Below are 22,595 nucleotides of genomic sequence, written 5' to 3' on the forward strand. Positions count from 1 at the left end.
TAATGGCCCAAGTTTGAATTGAAGGTTGAAGGAAAACGCTGCTCTCTGGTCACTCTCGGGGAGGAGCTGACACAGTGGAAACGATGCAGCGAACAGAGTCTTAGATCAGGAACGCAGCTGAGAGTGCAGAATGTCTCCGGGCTGTTATCTCAATGCAATCGTGCTAATCTTTTGCCGTTTATAAAAGCAACACCACTGCCACGATCAAACTTCTCAGACTCTTTTCTCCTTCTGGACGAGTAGGACGATACAAAGTGATTTTTTTTTTTTCTATATGATCCTGTTGAGATCAATTCCACCCAGTTTTTCTCCCACTCATGCTCTCTGGTGAATAACAAAACAATCTGCCAAATTTGCCCCCAAGACAGTCTAATTTCCTAGTTAATTTCCTCATTCTGTGCTGTTGAACTCCCTTGACGCACTATGATTCAGGGAGGCATAGGTACATCAGTTGTCTAAAAATTAAAAACGGTATTATCCCCTTTTTTTTGTTTTAAATTGTCTATACAAAGAATTCGTACATACTTGACATTAACATCTTCCAACCCACCAAATGTGGGTGGATTTCAGCAGCGCCGTGTAACGCAGTCACTACACTTTGGAGGGTTGAATTTGATCTATATTATATACATTTTTCCATTGTAGTCTTTTAAAAGTAGTGTTGTCAAAAATATTTAAAAAAAAAAAAAAAATTGCTACATATCGATACTCAAATATCTGAAACGCTTTCATTTTCCACAGAATAGATACACGACACCTATCTGACAGCGAGCTACACACAAACCCGCCTCTCCTCACTCGTTTCATTTGATCCGGATTAATATTGTTGGTGTTACAGGACTTGAATTTCGGTGTTGGATTGTGTGTATCGCACATAACTTTACTCATTCCCGCAGATTTTGCGCCGCCTCTCAGTACTAAATTGAGTTATTTTTTGCTGCTTCTTAAACAATCATAATGTCAAAATGCCGGTCTTGGCAAGTATTCACGTAAACAGTGAGTCAGTCACTTACTCAGTTATGTAGGTGAACATAAACAGTTGAGAAAGAAAACGCATGTTTTACAGTATAATAGATCCGTGCGTCAGGTCTTAAAGTGACAGCAGCCTAATAATCCTGCTGCCACATTAGAGATAATATAAAAAATATCTATATTGCAGTTTTTCCTTTTGGTATCGATGCCAAAATTGTGGCCAGTGAAAATGCTGAGTGGCTAGTAACTGTAAAACCACTAGACACAGTGGCTGGAGAACAAAAAAGTTCATGTTAAGCCCTGCCCCCAAAACAGCTGATCAGTTGCACAATCAGAAAAGTTCTGGTTCAAGTTTAGAGTCCAGAATAATAATGAATGGTTCCAATTGCGACAAACAGTAATGCTATCTATACGGATGTGCTACCAAGACTATACTAAGTTTAGGGTTAGTGGTTAGTATTTGTTTCAGTTTCGTGTAGGCAGTCAGAGCTGTGATCGACATGGCCAGTAAAATCTCAGGTTTGAGGTTAACTGGGTTGTGATAAAATGATGTGCAATATTCAACCTGATCTCACAGAAAAATTTAACTATGTTATGCTTTTTGCATAAATTTGTACAGTGTGAATTGTACAAAGACGTGTTTATTAGAAAATAAGTAAGCGTGAAGATTCACCCTTTAACCTCACTGGTGCGTAAGCAGATCATTCAGAACTTACAAAGGTCATCGTACAAATTCATACAAATTAGCCACCAAATCGCCAAAACATAAAACAGTTACTAATTGCCATGAAATTGTGTGTTGGTCAGACTTTGAGCAAACCAAATTTGTACAAACACTATAACGGATAATATGACGGCACACTGTGTGGCATCTTTTTAAAAAACATAATTCAACCATAATGTCACGCCATGACAAATCAATCTTGTATTGGTCACATGATTTCGCAGGGCAGAGTTCACCAAACTTGAACTTTGGAACCAGAGAAACTCGCAAAAGATTATGTTTCCCGTCTCCTGCATTTGCATGAATAGAAGTCAATGAAAAGTGTATCGTAACAACTTCCTTCGTAGCTTTAGCATAACCAACAACCACAATTATTGAACGTTTTGTCTAGTAGTTATGTAATAAATATGTAGTTACTTAGTTACTGACAAAATTATACCACATATCTAACAATTTTCATTTGTAAAAAACAAACAAACCTGTTTAGATTGTACAATTATCATAGGCTGTTTGTATTCAGTAAAAGAAAAAATGCATTTCTGATGTTTGAATGGCACATTTAATATCAATCAGCTGTAAATTGTTATTAGCCTATATAATGATATACTTTTTTTTTTTTTAAGTGTGGATGATTGACATTAACATGACAGCTTTACAAAGCTTTCATCAGCTCAAGGCAAAGTTTAGTTTAACAGAACTGTGTTCAATTTCAGTGTTTCCCCCCCCCCTCTCTTTGTCCATTTTATGAAGTAAGCTGTGTCCACAAAAATTGTGATTATTGGTAAATTTTTTAGATGCCAAATTGTGCGCTTCTACGGTTTCTTTAGAGCACTGGCCCTTGATTGGTACTTTCCCCCTGTTGTGCTGAAGCAGATTTTTTTACTTGTACATATTCACAATTGACAGATTATGTTGCACTAGAAAACCTCCCCAAACTCTTTCATGGTTAAGAGATTTTATGTGCATTCTACATTATTGTATATCTATATGTCTGTGTTTGTATATAATGTTGGTGCATTCTCTTTTAGCACCAGTACTTTTTGTTATGTTTCTCCTTGGGATATGGAGTATGTGAGAGGTTATTCATTCCATCATGACACATCTTTGTGAAAAGATGCTGCTCCCTTCTGCATTTAGGATGAGCTGCAGAAATCACTGATTATCATTAATCACTACTCGTGTTACTGGAGAAACACTTGACTTAGCTCAAGTGGCCTCTTACATTAAACCACAAACCTCTTAATTGCTGATTATAAGACTATGAAAAAAAAGTATGTATCATCAGTTCCCCTGCTAGTTTGAATAGAGACTTAGTATTCTTGCAAAATATGTGAAGGAAAAGAGTAAAACTTTCGTGATGATAAACTAAAAAGACAAACACGCGTCGAAACAATAACAAAACAAACCCTTCACCATACTGACGGAAACTGTTCATCTTCACGGACAAAACTTGACGGACAACGAAACATAGGAAGCAGCCCGTTCTAAATGACAGACATCCCGCTCGTCCAATCAAAAGGCGACTTCTCCAACCCAGCCTCCAATGAGATGAGAGACGAAGGGCGGGACTTCCTGTCGGTGACGCAGTTGGCGAAGTGGAAGCCCCGCCGTCAATCAAATTAGGAAAAAAAACAAACTGGACTAAAGCGAGCGCAGGCACCGATTAATATAGCCATGCTCGGAGTGTAATTAAACGCAGACATCAGTCTTCTTTAAAGAACTCACGTAATGACCGGTACGTAGGATTTGAAGAGCGTGAGAATGCTCGCTTTGAATCTTTGTGCAGGCTATGTTTATGCTAAGCTAGGCTAATGTTAGCAGGCGGGTGAATCTGAGAGTTTAAGATCCGCGGAGGGAATAAATACAGTGCTCAAATGATCCATTAAAACAGCCGCGTATGATGGCGTCTGTCCAGCAATCGCGCGATGTGTGGTTCTAACGGCTATGTTGTATTGTGTGTTTGTGTGTTTAAGCGCCTGAAGGGCCAGTGAAAGCGGGAGTCATGGCGGACAGCAGCAGCGCGCAGGACGGCGGCGGCGCGGATCAGGTAAATCACATCAAATCCTCTCTTCTCTTATTCTCTAATGCATGTGCTTTGGTGAAGTTTTCACTTTGTTCTGTTAAAACACTGGTACTTCCTGTGTGGCCACCCCCTTTCATGTATTAAACCCGCCCATCGTCAGGACGGACAGCCCTCGCCGCTCGCCCTGCTCGCCGCCACTTGCACCGGCCTCGGAGCAGAGAACGGGGCAAACACGAATAATGGTGTTGCTGGGGTGGTAAGTCTGCAACTACTGATAAATCACCTTTATTGTACCATACCGTGGTTTGAGTGTGAGCTATAGGGCTTGTTTGCTTTGAGTGCGTGTTTACTCCCCAGACTTAAATGCGTAGTTCACCAAAAAATTAAAATTCTGTCATCATCTACTCACCCTCAAGTTGTTCCAAACCTGTATGCATTTCTTTCCTCTGCTGAACACAAGAAGATATTGTGAAGAGTAACCAAACAGTTGTGGAGCACCCATTGACCCATACAGGTTTGGATCAACATGACAGCGAGTAAATGAACTATAATTTTTGCTATATTTGGGAAAGTCAAATAATGGACCATGTCATGTTTAATCTTCCCTGAGAGCGAAACTGTGAGGGACAGTCTTTTCAGTCAGTTGCATGGAAAAATATATATCAGTATCAAAAATTTGGAAACGTTACAATTTTTTACTTTGTTTTTGAAAGTCTCTAATGCTCATCAAGACTGCATTTATTTGGTAAAAAAAAAACAGTAAAATTGTTACAGTTTATAATAAAGGTTTTCTATTTGAATATATTTTAAAATATAATTTATTTCTGATGCAAAGCTGAATTTTCAGCATCATTACGTGTCACATGATCACTCAGATGTCATTTTAATATGATGATTTATTATCAGTGTTGGAAACAGTTGTGCTGCTTAATATATTTATATTTTTTTATAACCTGTAATCCATTTTCAGGATTCTTTGAGTAAAAAGTTTAAAAATAACAGCATTAATTTAAAATAGAAATCTTTCGTAATAATATATACTATCATTCAAAAGTTTGGGGTCTCTTTTTCTTTTCTTTTCTTTTTTGTTGAAAGAAATTAATACTTTTATTTTATGTGTTAAATTCATAAAAAATGATAGTAAAGATTTATTTTGTTCAAAAATATTTCTAGAGTTCTATTTTAAATAAATGCTGTTCTTTCAAACTTTTTATTCACCAATGAATCCTGAAAAAAGTATCACAGATTATGAAAATATTAAGCAGCACAACTGTTTTAAACATTAAAAATATCATCACATTAGAATGATTTCTGAAGGATCATGTGACACTGAAGACTGGAGTAATGATGCTGAAAATTCAGCTTTGATCACAGGAATAAATTACATTTGACTATATGTTCACATAGAAAACAGTTTATTTTAAATTGTAATATTTCACAGTATTACTGTTTTTACAGTATTTTGATCAAACCAATGCAGCCATGGTAAATACAATTCTAGTGACAAACAAATCTATATCTCAGCCTTATTTTCACTTGTGAAAAATGAAATCTAGCGTGTACCTTGTCTAATGGCAGTTGCACAGCAGTACAGAAAACTGTGGAAATTGCTGGGTTTATCTTCGTCCCTCCAGAAGTAATAAGTACTGATTATTTTACAGACAAAGCAGAACTTTGACTTTCATACATTTGATTAGTTCTTTTCTCTAGAATGCAAACATATGCTGATGTCATTTTCAGGTGGCCAATGAATGGACCGGGACTAATAGATGTCTGGCGACGTAGAGAAGCTAGAATATTGCAAATGCAGATATTAGCACAACCAAATGTTGTTTTCCATTGATAAGAGACTTAATCCAGTGAGGAAAAATGTCCATAATAAATCCATATTCACAAATTCAACTCCATTTGATTTGATTTTGAAACTTACTGAGCCTTTTCCTCATTTCATTGAATTTTTTTCTTGCTATTTAATTAATTATTGCTATATTAGTGGAAAATTGATCCTTGTTACCTTTCAGCATGTCAGACCAAATTATAGGATGGGTTTGTCTATGTTTTGCATCAGTCAGCATATTAACAGCAAGAGCTTTGACTGTGTACATGCACTGTTGTGGCATCACTTTCTTTCTTGTGTGAAACTCTTGTGATTTCCTCCCCAGAACGCAGACCTCTCAGTGCAGTTAACAGGGTCGTCTGAAAGGTGGGAGGCGGTAAAGGACGACTCGGGTGTCCTGCATCTTCCCGGCACGGGTATCGTCACGTCCAACGGACAGTATGTTCTTCCTCTCCAGAGCCTCCAGGGTCTCCAGAGCCAGCCCATCTTACTCACGTCAGGGACCGACACGTCTGCCGGCGCAGTGCCTAACATCCAATACCAGGTCATCCCTCAGGTGCAGACGGCCGACGGGCAGCTGGGTTTCGAGGGGGCTTCAATGGCGCAGGACGCCTCAGGGCAGATCCAGATCCTCCCGGACGGCACCCAGACCATCAGCGTCACGGGCACGACGGCAGCCGATGTGATCCGCAACACTCAGAACCTCATGACCCAGTCTGGCCAAGTGCACCACGTGTCTCTGGGAAGCTCTGCCTTCAACAGTCAGGGTCAGATGGTCACTAACGTGCCTCTGGGTTTGCCCGGTAACATTACCTTTGTGCCCATAAACAGCGTGGATCTGGACTCTCTCGGGCTCTCGGGGGCCCAGGCGATAGCCACCGGCGTCACGGCTGACGGACAGCTGATCATGACCAATCAGAGCGTGGAGAACTCAGACGGCTCGGAGAAAGCAGGCGAACAGCACCAGACACTCAACTCGAATGCAGACATGTTTGTGCCTACCACATCTTCATCCTCCTCGTCCTCGCAGCAGCAGCAGGCCAGCACGATAGACGGCACGGGCGTGTTGACGCAGCCTGTGGCGGGAGAGCAGGGAGACGGGTCGGGATACCTCAGTCAGGGCACGGTGCATGTGTCCGGGGGGCAGCAGGTCATCCAGTTACAGCAGCTGCCCTTGCAGACCGCTGACGGCCAGGCCCAGCAGAACATGCAGAACATCCAGCTCATCAACCCAGGAACATTCCTCATCCAGGCCCAGACCGTCTCACCGTCAGGACAGATACAGTGGCAGACCTTCCAGGTATGGGGTTATAGTTTAAGTTTAATAAAAAAACAGCCACAAGACTGACCAAAAGTGCTGTACAAGATATCTAAATAAACACACTTAAGATAATATACACATTTAAGAAAAATTTGTAAAAAACCATCAATACACCAAAGAAAACAAATACAGTGGCAGACCTTCCAGGTGTGTGGTTATTAGGGATGTCAATTTTCACAAATTCCCATGATCAATCGTCGTTTAAATTAACGATCAATTAATCGTTAGCTTTAATACTGCAATATGCGTTTACTGCAGTGGCTTAACAGCATGACACGGTGTAAAAATGCTGCTCAAAACGTTATGTTCCTCACCAAATGAATGAGTTGGCAAACCTTCCAGGTATGTGGTTATAAAAATAAATTAAATTAAATTACAGTTTTAGGGTTGGGGATTAAGAACCTTTTTTTTTTTTATTAGTATCTTTTGTAATGATGCAGACAGTGTACGCTAGTAAAACAGTGATTCCTGCACCATTATTCATTAGTGGCCTTGCATATGACAACAAACATATTGTTTGACCAGCAACCCACCACCCAGTCACAAATAGGCAGTGATTTATCATAAAAACTGATAAGTCTTGATCATGCTTGGAGGGTTAGTTCACCCAAAAATTAAAATAGGTGTCATCATTACTCACACTCATGTCATTCCGAACCCATAAGACTGGTTATCTTCGAAACCCAAATTAAGATATATTTTTTATGAAACCTTAAAGTTTTCTGTCCCTCCATTGAAAGTCCAGGTAATCAAAACTTAAAAGATCCAAATAGGTTATAAAACAAATCCACATGAATTGAGCGTTTTAATCCATCTTCTGAAGAGATATGATCGCTTTATATGATGAACCGATTCAATTTAGGCTTTCAATCACATATAAAGACATACATAGAGCACATCACATGGTAAACACGGAAGGTTGTGTGTGCAACACGCGCTAGAACAAACCTGCACAAAAACCAATGAGGTTTGTTCTTGCATGTACCACGAGCTTCCATGTTTACCATATTGTGTATGAATGTGTGTTGTAGGGTTGGGCGGTATTACGGTAATATCGGATACCGCGGGATCTTAAAATAGCACCGGTATCAGTTTCAATACCGTCATTACCGGCACTTATATAGCCTATAATATATATTAGGGCTGCACGATTAATCGCAATTTCCATGTAATCGCACTTAAATCGAGATCGCTTATCGCGATTTTAAAATCGCAAAGGCTGCGATTATTTTTTTATGCGCAGTTTGTCACTGATGTACGGCTCTGTAAACGCTGCTCCGTCTGAAAGCACTGTGAGTTTGAGTCACTTACAACGTGCATTTGAAAAAAACAACACGAGTCAAATATCTTTCCAAACACGAGAATCATTTATGAACCTCGTTTTAATAACATGCAACATTTAATAACATGCATTTACTCCAAACTCACTTCATAAGGACAGTTGAGCTCCTCCTTCTGTGAGATGATGAGCTTCTGACACAGAATAAGGCAGTCGTGCATTTATAAGTCATGTTTAATCAAAGCGTTTCAATCTTCTGACTATTCAGCTACAGCGACAGGGATTTCCTGGAATGATGCGCCGTTATTGTACTTCTGCGGCGGGGCATATTTAGCGTGTTTGCGTGAGAGCGCCCTCTGGTGTTCAAATGGGCCAGTGTTTACTACCGATCAGCCGCACTCCACTGACAAGCTGCGCTTAAAATAATCGCAGCCTTTGCCAAATCGCGTGCGGTTTTATTGCGATTAATCGTGCAGCCCTAATATATATAATTTATTTATTGCCTAAAAAATGCTTATGTGTGGTTGCAGTTTGGCAATATTTCTGGTTCCAACCGAATGAGAAGGGAGAGCCGGTAAATACTGACGAGGCAATTTGTAAATTGTGCAATAAAAAGGTGACCGCGAGAGATGTAAACACCTCTAATGTCGCATCTCCGAAACAACCGCCCACTCACTGCTGCCAGGATGCATATGCGCATTAAGTTTCGTATTTGTTAAAATATTATAATGTTATTTTTTCCATCTTTGTTGATTATGAAAAGTGAACAGCTCAAATAAGATGGGATGCATCGGGAGTCAGACGATTTGACCACTTCAATAAATTTAGTTTTGTAAAAGGCCTCTTTAAAACGAATTTCGTTTTGTATAAATTGTATCTAAATTTTTATAAAATTTTCATCAACCAAATGCCTGGATTTCAACCATTCAAAACGAAAATAAATAGACTAGCCTACTCTCTGTAATCCATGATGTGCATGTCTCTCTATAGCGTTCAGATGCCGATCGTCAATTTCTTTAAACGAAACAATTCAAAACGAAAAGAAAAAGGCCACTCTCTGATTAGGCTAAGTAATCCACGATGGGCATTTCTCTCTATAGCGTTCATACGGAGATGCGATCGTCAATTTCAGTAAAAACCATTCAAAACGAAAATAAATATAGTCTGATTAATCAATGGTTCGCATTTCTCTCTAGGCGCGTTCATACGGAGATGCGATCGTCAATTTCAGTAAAAACCATTCAAAACGAAAATAAATATAGTCTGATTAATCAATGGTTCGCATTTCTCTCTAGGCGCGTTCATACGGAGATGCGATCGTCAATTTCAGTACAAATATTATAATGTTATTTTTTCCATCTTTGTTGATTATGAAAAGTGAACAGCTCAAATAAGATGGGATGCATCGGGAGTCAGACGATTTGACCACTTCAATAAATTTAGTTTTGTAAAAGGCCTCTTTAAAACGAATTTGGTTTTGTATAAATTGTATCTAAATTTTTATAAAATTTTCATCAACCAAATGCCTGGATTTCATATAATCATGACATGATGGGCATGCCGCGGTCACTTGCATTGAAATCTCATAAAAAAGGCTATGCCTCACAGACATGACAAATAAATAAAGCTTGAAATTTCTTTAAACGAAACAATTAAAAACGAAAGAAATATACAACTCACTGATTAGGCTAAGTAATCCATTATGTGCATTTCTCTCGTTCATACAGAGATGTGATCGTCAATTTCATTAAACGAAACAATTCAAAACGAAAAGAAATATAGTCTGATTAATCAATGGTGTGCATTTCTCTCTATAGCGTTCACTACAGAGATGGCGATCATCAATTTCTTTAAACGAAACAATTCAAAACGAAAGAAATAGGCTACTCACTGATTAGGCTAAGTAATCCACGATGTGCATTTCTCTCTAGGCGCGTTCATACGGAGATGCGATCGTCAATTTCAGTAAACGAAACCATTCAAAACGAAAATAAATAGACTAGCCTACTCTCTGTAATCCATGATGTGCATGTCTCTCTATAGCGTTCAGATGCCGATCGTCAATTTCTTTAAACGAAACAATTCAAAACGAAAAGAAAAAGGCCACTCTCTGATTAGGCTAAGTAATCCACGATGGGCATTTCTCTCTATAGCGTTCATACGGAGATGCGATCGTCAATTTCAGTAAAAACCATTCAAAACGAAAATAAATATAGTCTGATTAATCAATGGTTCGCATTTCTCTCTAGGCGCGTTCATACGGAGATGCGATCGTCAATTTCAGTAAACGAAACCATTCAAAACGAAAATAAATAGACTAGCCTACTCTCTGTAACCCATGATGTGCATGTCTCTCTATAGCGTTCAGATGCCGATCGTCAATTTCTTTAAACGAAACAATTCAAAACGAAAAGAAAAAGGCCACTCTCTGATTGTGTAATGATGTGCATTTCTCTCTATAGCGTTCACTACAGAGATGGCCATCGTCAACTTCCATCTTTGCAGAAAAGTTTTATTAATAAAAATTAGTGGACACGCGTCACCGGATTACAAAGGCACTTCTTGCTTGTTGCACGCACACAGATATTATGTTGAATAATGGTGGGCTCCGGCTCATAATAACAGTTAATGCCGTCGGCCTGACTCAGACACAACGTGCACGGGTTGGGCTTGATTTTTTTTTTCTTTTGTTTTTTTGCCTGATCTGGCATTCAGTTTCTGAACGGTGTAGGCACAAGCCAACAGTTTGGTGACGCCGTCTGAGCCCATTATGTCATAATTTTTAATTAGTCACGGTAATACCATATACCCCGGTAAAATAGGGAGGCGGTTTGACGGTTTCAAAATTCGAATACCGCCCAAGCCTAGTGTGTTGATTGTTTTTTTTTAGATGTAACAAAAAGCCTAAATTAAATGTTCATGTAAACTAAGCGATCGTATCTCTTCACAAGACTTTGAATAAACCGCTCGATTCGTATTACAACGCCGTTATAACTTTTGAAGGGACAAGTACCTTTCATTAAAAATATCTTAATTTACTAAGAATATGGTTCCCATAAACAATCATTGTCTAAATTAACGATCAATTAACTAGGGATGAGTCGATTTTCGAATATTAGATTAGTTGATTTTATTATAGAATCGAATCAAATAGGTTGTGCGATTTTATTGTCTTTAAAAAAATCCCATGTTTTCGGTTCTGATGCGGTGGTGACATGTTCATGTAACCAGAGGCTGGCGATGCCAATAACGCATCTAAAAGATGTCAATCAACTCTCAGAAAACAGAAGATGATAGGCCTACACATTGTCTCACACCAGAGCATGTGAGCGGAGTGGTAATATTTCCTCCAAAAAGTAATGATTAATGCAAAAGGAATGATTATGCATGACACATTTGAATTGTTTATTAATAAACTAGTGTTTTCTGTGTCAGTGTCGGCTGCAAAGATGAGGTTGACGATGCTCACTCGCCATCTTCGCATTAGTCAAGTCAAGTCATCTTCATTTATATAGCGCTTTTAACAATGTAGATTGTCTCAAAGCAGCTTCACAGAGATAAATGTATAATATAACGTAAGATTGTTTTGGCTTTATAGCGGTTCTTTAATAAAGTTATTTTCCAGCTAAAGTTAGTTTTGATTGATTCGCTTCCGTCGCAACGATCATTTGTTTTTAAATTAGGGCCGCCAAGAAGACACCATTCTCTCTACACAGACTTTAAACGCGAACCTGTGAGAAACGCTGATGGCGTTCAGATGCACATTAAGAACGAGTTCTATAGTTATGTGCGTTTGAATATATGTGTGCAGGTTTGGAATTCCCTACAAACCAAACCTAAACAAATTACTGGTGTTTCCTTATAGTTTTGATTCAGAATTTTATTTTATTTTATCAATTCGGGGTAGATACGCAAATTGAGTTTTCCCGACGACGCGTTATCTGTAGAGTGGGAAAGGGATCCTCCATAGGGAGAGACTAGTTGGCCCTTCAGCACTGCATTGACATCGGGTCCAGGCGAAGGTCCTTCATCAGATCTGGAAACGGCCTGGATCCGGCAGGCTGCGGGAAAACCTTGGGATAAACAAAGACACTAAAATTAGCGTAGATGCCATTCTTCTCATGATGTAACAAGTACATCAGGATTTATGGGAAGTGTTCCCGGTTCCAGCTGACCTAATCTATGCAGCCTAATATTGAATTATAGAAGTCTATAATGTATTATGTGAACGCTATGTCAAAGAGATGTGTCTTTAATCTAGATTTGAACTGACAGAGTGTGTCTGCTTCCCGGACAATGGTAGGAAGGCTGTTCCAAAGTTTTGGTGCTAAATAGGAAAAGGATCTACCGCCAGCAGTTGATTTAGATATTCTAGGTATTATCAACTGGCCGGAATTTTGAGATCGCAATAGACGTGAAGGAGTATAATGCGTTAAGAGCTCGCTCAAGTACTGCGGAGCTAAACCATTTAGTGCTTTGTAAGTAATCAGCAATATTTTAAAATTGATGCGATGTTTAATAGGGAGCCAGTGCAGTTTTGACAGAACCGGGCTAATATGGTCATACTTCCTGGTTCTGGTAAGAACTCGAGCTGCTGCGTTTTGGACCAGCTGTAGTTTGTTTATTAAGCGTGCAGGGCAACCACCCAGTAGAGCATTACAATAATCTAGCCTTGAGGTCATGAACGCATGGACTAATTGTTCCGCATTTGTCAATGAGAGCATATGACGTAATTTAGATATATTTTTAAGATGGAAAAATGCGGTTTTACAGATACTAGACACGTGACTTTCAAATGAAAGATTGGTATCAAAGAGCACACCCAGGTTCCTAACCGACGACGAAGACTTAATTAGTGAACGTGCCTATAGAGAGAAATGCACACTTCATAGCCTACATAAGCAGAGAGTAGCCCATTTCCTTCTGTTTTGAATTGTTTTGTTTAAAAGTAGACATTTCAAGCTTTCTCTGAGGCAAGTATAGCCTATACGCTGAGTTTCGATTCATTTCAGGGTTCCCGCGGGGTCTTAAAAAGTCTTAAAATGTCTTAAATTCTGAACTTTAAATTTAAGGCCTTAAAACGTCTTAAAAACAGCCAGATTTTCATCCGCGGTCTTAAATTTCGTTTAGTCAGGTCTTAAAAAAGATTTTACCCTCGTTCATTTCCAGAAACGCTGGCCGCAGAAAGTTATTACAAAGTAGCAAAAAAGTATCGAAGTCGCTCCCCAAGAGGCAGTTCACATATCGCGTCTTTTTCGCGCTCAAGTTCATTCAAATGTAGGCGCGCGGACGGCGCGGTAAGCGCGCTTATAATAGAAGCGACGCACTCGTTTTTTTCCAGGCGCAGCAACATGACAAAAGACATGAAGGATGCGGGTGCACCCAAACACTACGGGTGTTGTTCTCTCCTCTCCGTAAATAAATCTTGTAACAGAGCTACAGCAAGTGTTTTTCGGCGGTGGAAATCCATTAGCCACTAAAACTTTTTTGTCATTGTGGAGAGCAGTGCATGGTTGCATAGCAACGACAGACGCCACGGGAAAATCGGACCGAATTTTACTATTTATAATAAAAGATAAGCTAAACTGTATTGTAAATGTCACTAAATCATTTTTTTATAAAAAGAATGAGCAAAAAAGATAAATTAAAGTCTGAAATATGTGAGGTTTATCTTTTTATAAAAAACTTTTTTGTCAACTTTATTTGAACTTTAGTATATAACATGTTGCAAGACACTTTTAAAATCTGGCTATCATTTTTAATCGTATTATTTTAATGTTTATGTTAGTGCATATTGATGCTAATTTTATTTGTTATTTGCTGTTTTTCGACATAAAACTTGGTGAATTGATTTCATTGTGTAGTATTAGTACTTTTGAACAGGATTCTGTGATAACTGATCATTTTTGGCACTATAATAATTAAATGAAATGTTCATGCCATTTCATCTCTAGTTATGATCAACTAAAATCAACTAATAATTATGTGTTTTTACAGTAGGCCTATAATATGCAAAGTACAATTTTCTATAAAAAATTATATCTGATTCTGTTCTTTTCTCTGACGCGTTGTTGGGTCTGGAAGGTTACTAATGTGATTGCTTTATCTGTAAATTAAGTTAATGCTTTTTCAATTACTGAATTCATTGAAATAAAATGTATTCTTTGATTTTAATATTTTTTTGGCAATGCGTCGTGTAGGTCTTAAATTTCAATCTTTATGGTCTTAAAATGTCTTAAAAAGGTCTTAAATTTGACTAACTGAAACCTGCAGGAACCCTGCATTTATGAGACGAGCTCCAGTTCACATGCAATGCTAGTGATCACGTCGGCGCCTCCGTGTCCTGATTATATTGTCTGTTATATTTGCTTCTTATTTATTAAATCCAGGCAATTGGTTGATGAAACATTGATTAAAATTAAGATACAATTTATACAAAACGAAATTCACTTTAAAGAAAGGCTTTCTACAAAACAAAACTTAATGAAGTGGTCAAAATCATGTTTGACCCACTCCATATGTCGATATATTGGGCATCTTTATGATCCTATCTCACTCATCTCATCTCCCTTTTCACATAATCAACAAAATTTAAAAAGAACATTATATTATTTAAACATAAATATGAAACGTGTGTTTTAAGTTGTATTTAAGCGTCACACGGCTTCGCTCGCATGCTCTGGTGTGTAGCCTACACATGCATGTGGGGAAGGGTGTGTTTTTATTTTTATTTTATCGAATAATACCCAGTGATCTTCGAATAATATTTTTGCTTGAAATGCCCGTCCCTACAATTAACCTCTTAAATCCAAAATGGGGGCGCTAATAAGTTATCACTTTACTTAACCACTTGCTTAACATACACATAGGTGTTATTTTAAAGCGTATAAGATTGACTTTATAGTGAATTTAGGGAATATGACCATCACCTAACAAGTGCTTTTAAATTAGATGTGCGATCTTTTCATAGCATGAAAAATGTTTGACATGAAAATGTGATCAGTAAAATCATCGTACATAACAGAGGGACTATATCATCATATATTGTTGAAAAGGTCTCAACTAGCAGAATAAAAGCACATTTAGAGACCAAACTATACCAAATATTTGTATTAAAAAAAAGAAAAAAAAGAAGTAGCTGACGGACATGTAAACTGCATACACATGATGCTTTTGCGCCACGTTTTGGTTTGTAACCTCGTCAAACATTAGTAATCCATAGTAGATTGCATATCTTTATTTAGAGCAGGTTGTCTCGAATGAGCCCAAACACAACATAAGACAATGCGTAGATGACAGAGTGACATTGACATGCTGCTTGGCTAAAGCGTTGTGATCATGACACTTTTTTTTTTTTTTTGAAAGTTCAACCACTGGAAACTGGATCTTGGGTTCAGTGTGTAGGGACGATGTCTAGAGACCAATCGCACACGGTTTTACAACTGGAGCGTGCTTGGATTGGTCATTTATTATTAGTAATTATTATGGACAATTAATCCATTGTCGATTAATCGTTAGCATCCCTAGTTTGGAACAACGTGAGGGTGAGTAAATAATGACAGACTTTTAATTTTCGTGTGTTACCTTTACCCATTCTTCTGTCCCAATCTGTCCCCGCAGGTCCAAGGAGTCCAGAACCTCCAGAACCTCCAGCTCCAGACGGCTCCCGCTCAGCAGATTACTCTCGCCCCGGTGCAGACGCTGTCTCTGGGCCAGGCCGGCACACAGGTCAGCCTGAGCTCGGGACAGATGCCTAACCTGCAGTCGGTGACGGTCAACACCATGGGCCAGGCAGGCATTCAGTTCCAGCAGTCCGAGGACACCGACAGCACTGGAGGTACAGCAGCGGGTGCTTCTTTCCCTCGGGACGTGGGTTCCCAATCCTGGTCCTGGAGTACCCCAACACTGCTCAGTTTTGATGTCTCTCTTTTCTGGCACACTCGTTTGAGATCTTTGAGTCTTTACTAATGAGCTGATGCGTTGAATCAGGTGTGTTTGATTAGGGAGATATGACCAGGACCAGGGTTGAGAACCACTGATTTATGGGGGGGGAAAAACATGGTGGATAGATGCAGGGCCCTATGAAAATCTTTTCTAAATTATGTGTTCAGTCTGGATTCTGTTTTAATGGTTTAATTAGTCTATTTGATTATTAAGATTGGTCTAATTAAGAAAACTTAATTTAATGTATTACAATTTGAACAATAATAGTGGTCATCTATGAAGCAATTTTCTTCAGCAATTCTGTCATCTGTTTTAAATGATCCATTAATTGCATAAAACATCTTTTAAAATGTGAAAAATTCCTTTCATATTATGGCAAACAAAGTGCTGCACAACAGAGGCTTACTGATTAAGTTTAAAATGGTTTGATATTTTGTGGTATTCCTTAAACGTTTTAAACTCTTATTGTTATGTACGTACATTTTAGTGTACAATAGTAATATATTTCTGTCATGATTTCTTTCAGTTAAATCATAGTGTGTGTATCTGTTAGTTTTATCAAATGAAATGGTAAAATGCTCATAAAACTGAAAACACCTCAAGCGCTTCAGTATTTGTGTATTAGACTCATTCACACAAGCAGACTTCATATTTAAAGGTATAGCGGAGGATTTTCCTGAATTTTAGAAAAGAACCGCCCTCTCCACTTTTTGAAAAAATGCACATGCGCAACACTCTACCTGCTCCCGAGAGGGAATGCCTATTAAACGTGTGCACGAGCTAATCATAGCTTACATTAACTTTTACTAGCAGTGATTTTTAAATGGATTTCTCCAAATAGCATGCCAAACTTTACCTGTCAAGTAGAAACTTCGCGACTGAGGCATCAGTGGAAAGCCCAACCTGTGTTTTGAGCGCACGCCATCGTGTGAATCGTGTGCACGAGCACGTACGACGGCCTTACGTAAACATATCACCAGAATGATTGACACTTAGGAGGACCAATAGTCTTGATGATCCACCCGGAAAAAGAAAATCCTCCGCTATGCCTGTAAATAGCCGTCTTTTTGTGTTTTTTTTTATTTTTATTCACACTTGTCCATAATGCAGTTTTATAACCCCACTTTTAATTTATTCTTCAAATGTTTGCCAAATTTCGTGACATTCCACGTCATCCTGTGAATTCCTTTGGAATCTGTGCTTTTGTGGAAATCTTCAGGCCTCTATTGAGTAAACAAGATAATGCAGGCAAGATCAAATCATTTAGAGTGCCGTTACAGAGGATGTGTGTAGCCGTAATTCTGCAGTGCTGTTAGTGTAACGCTGATCATACTATACTCTATAGATATTCAGATTAAGGAGGAGCCTGATTCGGAGGAGTGGCCTCTGGACAGTAGCTCTACGCTGAATGCCAATGACCTCTCTCACCTTCGTGTTCGTTTAGTGGAGGAGGAGATGGAGGGATTGAACCAGGAGGGCAAACGTCTGCGCAGGGTCGCATGCACCTGCCCCAACTGCAAAGAGGGAGGTGGGAGGTGAGATCACACTGCCGAAAGCACTGCTGTTTCCTTTAGCAGCTCATTTTGTTTTGAGACGCAGTGAAATTCATATTCATGTGTAACACAGACACCCTATGGTGTGTGTTTGACTACATGTCTTCATTGCTGGATGTGTGTGATATATTTCCATTCTGACTGTACATTTGTAATTATATGTTGTAGGGGATCTAACATGGGCAAGAAGAAACAGCACGTGTGCCATATAGCTGGCTGCGGGAAGGTATACGGGAAGACGTCTCACTTGCGAGCTCACCTGCGCTGGCACTCGGGAGAGAGACCCTTTGTCTGCACCTGGATGTTTTGTGGGAAGAGGTTCACGCGCAGTGATGAATTGCAGCGACACAGGAGAACGCACACTGGTACTCTTCCTCTCTCACACACACACACACACACACACACACACACACACACACACACGTCTGTGACTACCTCGGTCCCCAAAACCTTGTGAGCCTCCTTGCTAGTGTCTAAGGCACCATCCTGACCTGTATAGAGTCTCATTAGTGACTGATTTGGAGTTTAATGTTAGCATAACAGTACAACAGTGCAGCTAAAGCATTTGAGGCAAACATAGGCTACACATATAAAACACAATAATGTGTGTTAATGCTTTTCAGTATTCTCATTTCTCCCCAACTTTCTTCAAACATCACCTGTAAATTGTTCAGGTTCAAAGTTATTGCTGAATAATGTCTTTAAATAATGTATCTTCCAGGATCCCACTTTAAATCAAGCCTCTTTAACTACTATGTAGTAACATTTAAATGAATCATTTGATACAAATGGCAGTGGCCGTTTTCACTCTTCATCAATAGATTATATTTACACTATGTAAAAATAGCAGTATTTTCTCTGCAATAAGTGTAAATAGTTGTTAGATGCTATTTGTACTTATAAATAGCGGCAGATACTATTTGCACCTCAGTTTTGTTGTACATTAAAACGATATGCAATAATTACATAGTGTAAATTATTATATTTATTAAAAAAATATTAAATGGATACTGCCACAACACAATTTAGGGACAAATAAGGCACCTAACCCTTACCAATAAACACTTTATTGATAAACACACGTTAGACCATTTATTTTCAATTTTCGAAATATTTTCTTCATTTTTATTGAAAATAAATGCCTTTCCGATCTGATGTAACGGGAAAAGGAGGTAGAGCGAGTTCGGAAAAAGGCGGATTCAGTGGGCGGAGTTAGTGCAAATAACCTCTGCCAACAAGGCGGGATATTTGCACATTGTAAACAGACACTCCATAAAAAAAATACGTGCATGTAAATATAGCTGTAATTAATTCCCACGCTTCTTGAAAGTACTTAAAATTCAGACAGTATGTGAAAACAAACACAGGTCCTAAACACTGGTGAACTATATTTTGTTAGAGTAGCATGGTTTGCATTTTCATTCAACTCCTCTGCCGGTTTTGTTCTGAACAATGCGACCCATATTTTTACACCGCTTACAAGCGTTGGCATAACGGTTAAACGGTGGAGTGATAAGAAGCTAATGTGCTTGAAGGTACCTTATTCATATTTAATTTAATTGCAAAATTCATATATGGTATTCTCTATATTTTAATGTTTTAATCAAGAAATTGTTCATAAAAAAGAAAACTAAAACCAGTGTGAAATAATAAATGTTTAAAGAAGGAATAAGAAAGCTGCAATCTGTGACTCACTCACACACACACACACACACACACACACACACACTGTACCAGCCCTCGCTGAATTTTAAATTCTTAAATTAGATTTTAGTTGTCCGTATATGCTTTAACATTATTGCCGTAATGATACACACAGGTACAGTGGGTCTTTGATACTGTCCACTCCAGATTGGTAGTAACAAACACACCTTTATTGTGCTTGATATAAAATAAAAGATGCTTTAAAAAGTCCATGAAAGTCCTTGAATCTGGTGTTCATGAAAGAGTGGGAACCCTGGTAACTACATCTGTAATTATTACACTGTTGACCTTCCCTTACACATATCCTCCTCAATAGCAGCACAAATGTTTTACAATACAATATGAACACAATAAGTACACTGTACCTAACAGTTTATAGTAGTTTAAGACACCTAATATAAAATGTCACAAAAATTGTACTTAAACATTCATAAATCATCATATCAGAATGATTTCTGAAGGATCATGTGACACTGAAGACTGGAGTAATGATGCTGAAAATTCAGCTTTGATCACAGGAATAAGTTATATTTTGATTAATGTTTCACAATATTTTTATATACTATGTTTTTGATCAAATACATGCAGCCTTGCTGATCATAAGACTTGTTCAAAAACATTACAAAAATCATACCGGACTCAAATGTTTGAACAGTAGTGTAGCTATAAAACAGCATGTTTTACGGTACACTAAAAAAGCTGGGTTGTTTCAACCCAATTTTGGGTCAAATATGGACAAACCCAGCCGCTGGGTTAAATTTTTAAATTACATTTTTTAACCCAACCTTTGGGTTTCTCCGTATTTGACCCAAAATTGGGTTAAAACAACCCAGCATTTTTTTTACAGTGTATTCTGTGTCTTTACAGTGCATTTTAGGATTGGTTCCTTTGCAATGGAGGCATGCCTTAGAATTGGGCTCAACATATTTTTTTGTTTTTTTTATAGATAAATGAGCTTTTTAAGCAGGCTTCATGCTGGGAGCTCACTATGCTTTGTAACCGCTTTTCTCTTTTCCTAATTTTTCATGTCATTCATTCTTCCGCCGTCATCAGGAGAGAAGAAGTTCGTGTGTTCAGAGTGTTCGAAGAGATTCATGCGCAGCGATCACCTGGCCAAGCACATAAAGACGCACCAGAACAAGAAGGGAGGCGGAGCCGTGGTGTCCAGTGTGGGCGGAGCCATGTCCTCGGACAGCATCATCACGGCGGGCGGCACCACACTCATCCTCACCAACATCCAGCCCGGCTCCATGCAGGGCCTCGCCACCGTCAACGCCACCGTCAACACCTCCAGCTCGCAGGACCAGCTGAGCACGGCCGAGATCCCTCTGCAGTTAGTGTCCGTGTCCACCGGGGACGGGGTCGAGTGATCGTGTGACGAGTCCTACAGGAGAGGTCCCGCCTCTTCCTGTACGACATCACATCCTCTTCTCCCGCAAACCTCAGACTCCATTTTGACTACATCGATCGATTCCACGCTCGCGCATATACCTTGCTTTTATACCTTTACATATTTACCCTCCTTTACGTAAATATGTACATTTACGTGAATGCATATATACACACACACACACACACACATATATATATAAATATATATATTTTACAAATATAGAATTATTGGGGGATTTGTTCATCTTTTTATGGGGGAAACATTATTTCTTGTTTTCACATACAACACTGAAATGCCTTATATTGTATTATAAGCTGTCGTGTACAAAGGCCGAGTCGCTCATGGGTGTCAAGCATCTGTTTCAGTGTGTACTTGTTGGAATGGGTTTAATCGTGTTGTATAAAGAAAGCAGCGCTGGTGACAAACGGGTGGCTGATGATGATGATGTTGAAGGACCGGTTTAGCCAAAGAGTGAGAAATCTCTCATTATTTCTTCCCCCATGTTTGGTTTTTGAAGAATTACGCGCAACAACAAGGGCCATAAACAGCCAGTTTATGACTCCAGCACCTTATTTAAAGTAATCTGAAATCATAATGTGTGAGAAATGGCCCAGAAGTGAAGTTGTTATTGGGTGAACATCCCATCTGGCCGCAGCTTGTTCACCATTTGCCCTGTAACGTTTAGTGACTATGTGAGAACCTGATGCCAGTAATGTTGAGACTCGATTTGATTTTTTTTTACGTAGTCGTGAGCTTTGGGTGGATGGGAAGTTACAAATCTGTTCCTCACAACAACAAAAAGTTCCAGAAGATTGGGAATGCAGCGTCGTAGGCTTGAACTGCTTTTTCGGGAAGTGGGGGGAGTAAGTAATGGCAGAATTTTCCCTTTGTGGCTTCGCTCTTTCTTTCATTGTAATTCTAGGTTGTAAGTGATATTCGTGGTGTAAGTTCTCCACACAAGGAGAACGATGTAAAACAAAAGACCTTGCCTGCCAGTTGCTGTCGGGAGTCATGAAGGTGTCCAATAGTGTCTTTAAAATGTCTTATGATTTATTTTATGTGTTTTTTTTTTGTTTTTTTGTAGGTAAACCAGGCCCAACGAATGGGGCAAATATGAAACAATCATGTAATTAAAAGCATTTTATGTACCATAATTCTCAAACCTCTTCGAGTTGATCAGATCTTTCAATATGAATTTGTTGCGAATGAAGTCTTTTTGAGCAAAAAGATATTTATATACATTGTAATCTGGATTTGTGGTGTCCACAACTGCTTTTCTAAAGGAAAAAAAAAACTCCCTTCGGCTTTACTTTTTTTAAAGACTGGACTGTAATCAGCATCAAGAATCGTTTGTATGAACTTGAATCGGTTTGTAGTTTGCCAAACTGAATTCGCACTCTTTGATAAAATCGAGAGAAAAACTGTTCTTTTTTCTTTTCTTTTCTTTTTTTTTTTTTTTTTCTGGTGGTTTTGCAGCGTTAATGTGTACAACTGTGTTTCAGGACCAAAAGAGCAACGCTGTGTCGAAAGGACAGCCTATAGGGACGTGCAAACCAATGTGAAACAACCTAACGCTTTGTGGGACAACATCCGTCACATCACTACCTAACTGTGATGACGATGAAGAAGGCGATATGTTCACGTAGGTTTTGAACTCCCTCTGTAGCCGAAAGTCTTTCAGATCGTGCTCATAAGAGTTTGCTAATGATCATTTTTTTGTACGGATTTAGTTAAACACACTGCAGGCCATCAGTCACGACACACTCGTTTGCTCTGTACAAGTATGGCTTTGTTTCCACGTGGTACTGTACAGTTATTCTCGGCTTATGTTTTTTTTTTATTCCT

General features: G+C 38.8%; 1 protein-coding gene across 2 annotated transcripts; it reads left to right on the forward strand.

Annotated features, from left to right (window-relative positions):
- The first annotated feature begins 3,274 nt into the window (after window positions 1-3,274).
- sp3a (sp3a transcription factor) lies at window positions 3,275-22,174 on the forward strand. 2 transcript variants are annotated; one of them, XM_084421821.1, is made up of 8 exons: window positions 3,275-3,431; window positions 3,670-3,743; window positions 3,880-3,975; window positions 5,882-6,856; window positions 15,777-15,993; window positions 17,446-17,635; window positions 17,822-18,018; window positions 20,411-22,174. In XM_084421821.1, exons 1-8 carry the CDS (start codon window positions 3,425-3,427, stop codon window positions 20,725-20,727), a joined length of 2,073 nt encoding a protein of 690 aa, XP_084277947.1. In that variant the 5' UTR covers window positions 3,275-3,424; the 3' UTR covers window positions 20,728-22,174. The 2 variants fall into 2 exon arrangements, with proteins under 2 accessions (XP_084277947.1, XP_084277948.1); XM_084421822.1 differs by having other exon boundaries at window positions 17,545-17,635.
- The last annotated feature ends 421 nt before the right edge of the window (window positions 22,175-22,595 follow it).

The sequence above is a fragment of the Rutilus rutilus genome (genome assembly GCF_951802725.1).
Source record: "Rutilus rutilus genome assembly, chromosome: 10".
Classification (NCBI taxonomy): domain Eukaryota; kingdom Metazoa; phylum Chordata; class Actinopteri; order Cypriniformes; family Leuciscidae; genus Rutilus; species Rutilus rutilus.

Excerpts from the sequence above, each read along its gene's own strand:
- sp3a (XM_084421821.1), top strand. Across the intron at positions 3,976-5,881 it reads ATAATGGTGTTGCTGGGGTG|AACGCAGACCTCTCAGTGCA; the intron begins GTAAGTCTGCAA and ends TTTCCTCCCCAG. Across the intron at positions 18,019-20,410 it reads ACACAGGAGAACGCACACTG|GAGAGAAGAAGTTCGTGTGT; the intron begins GTACTCTTCCTC and ends CGCCGTCATCAG.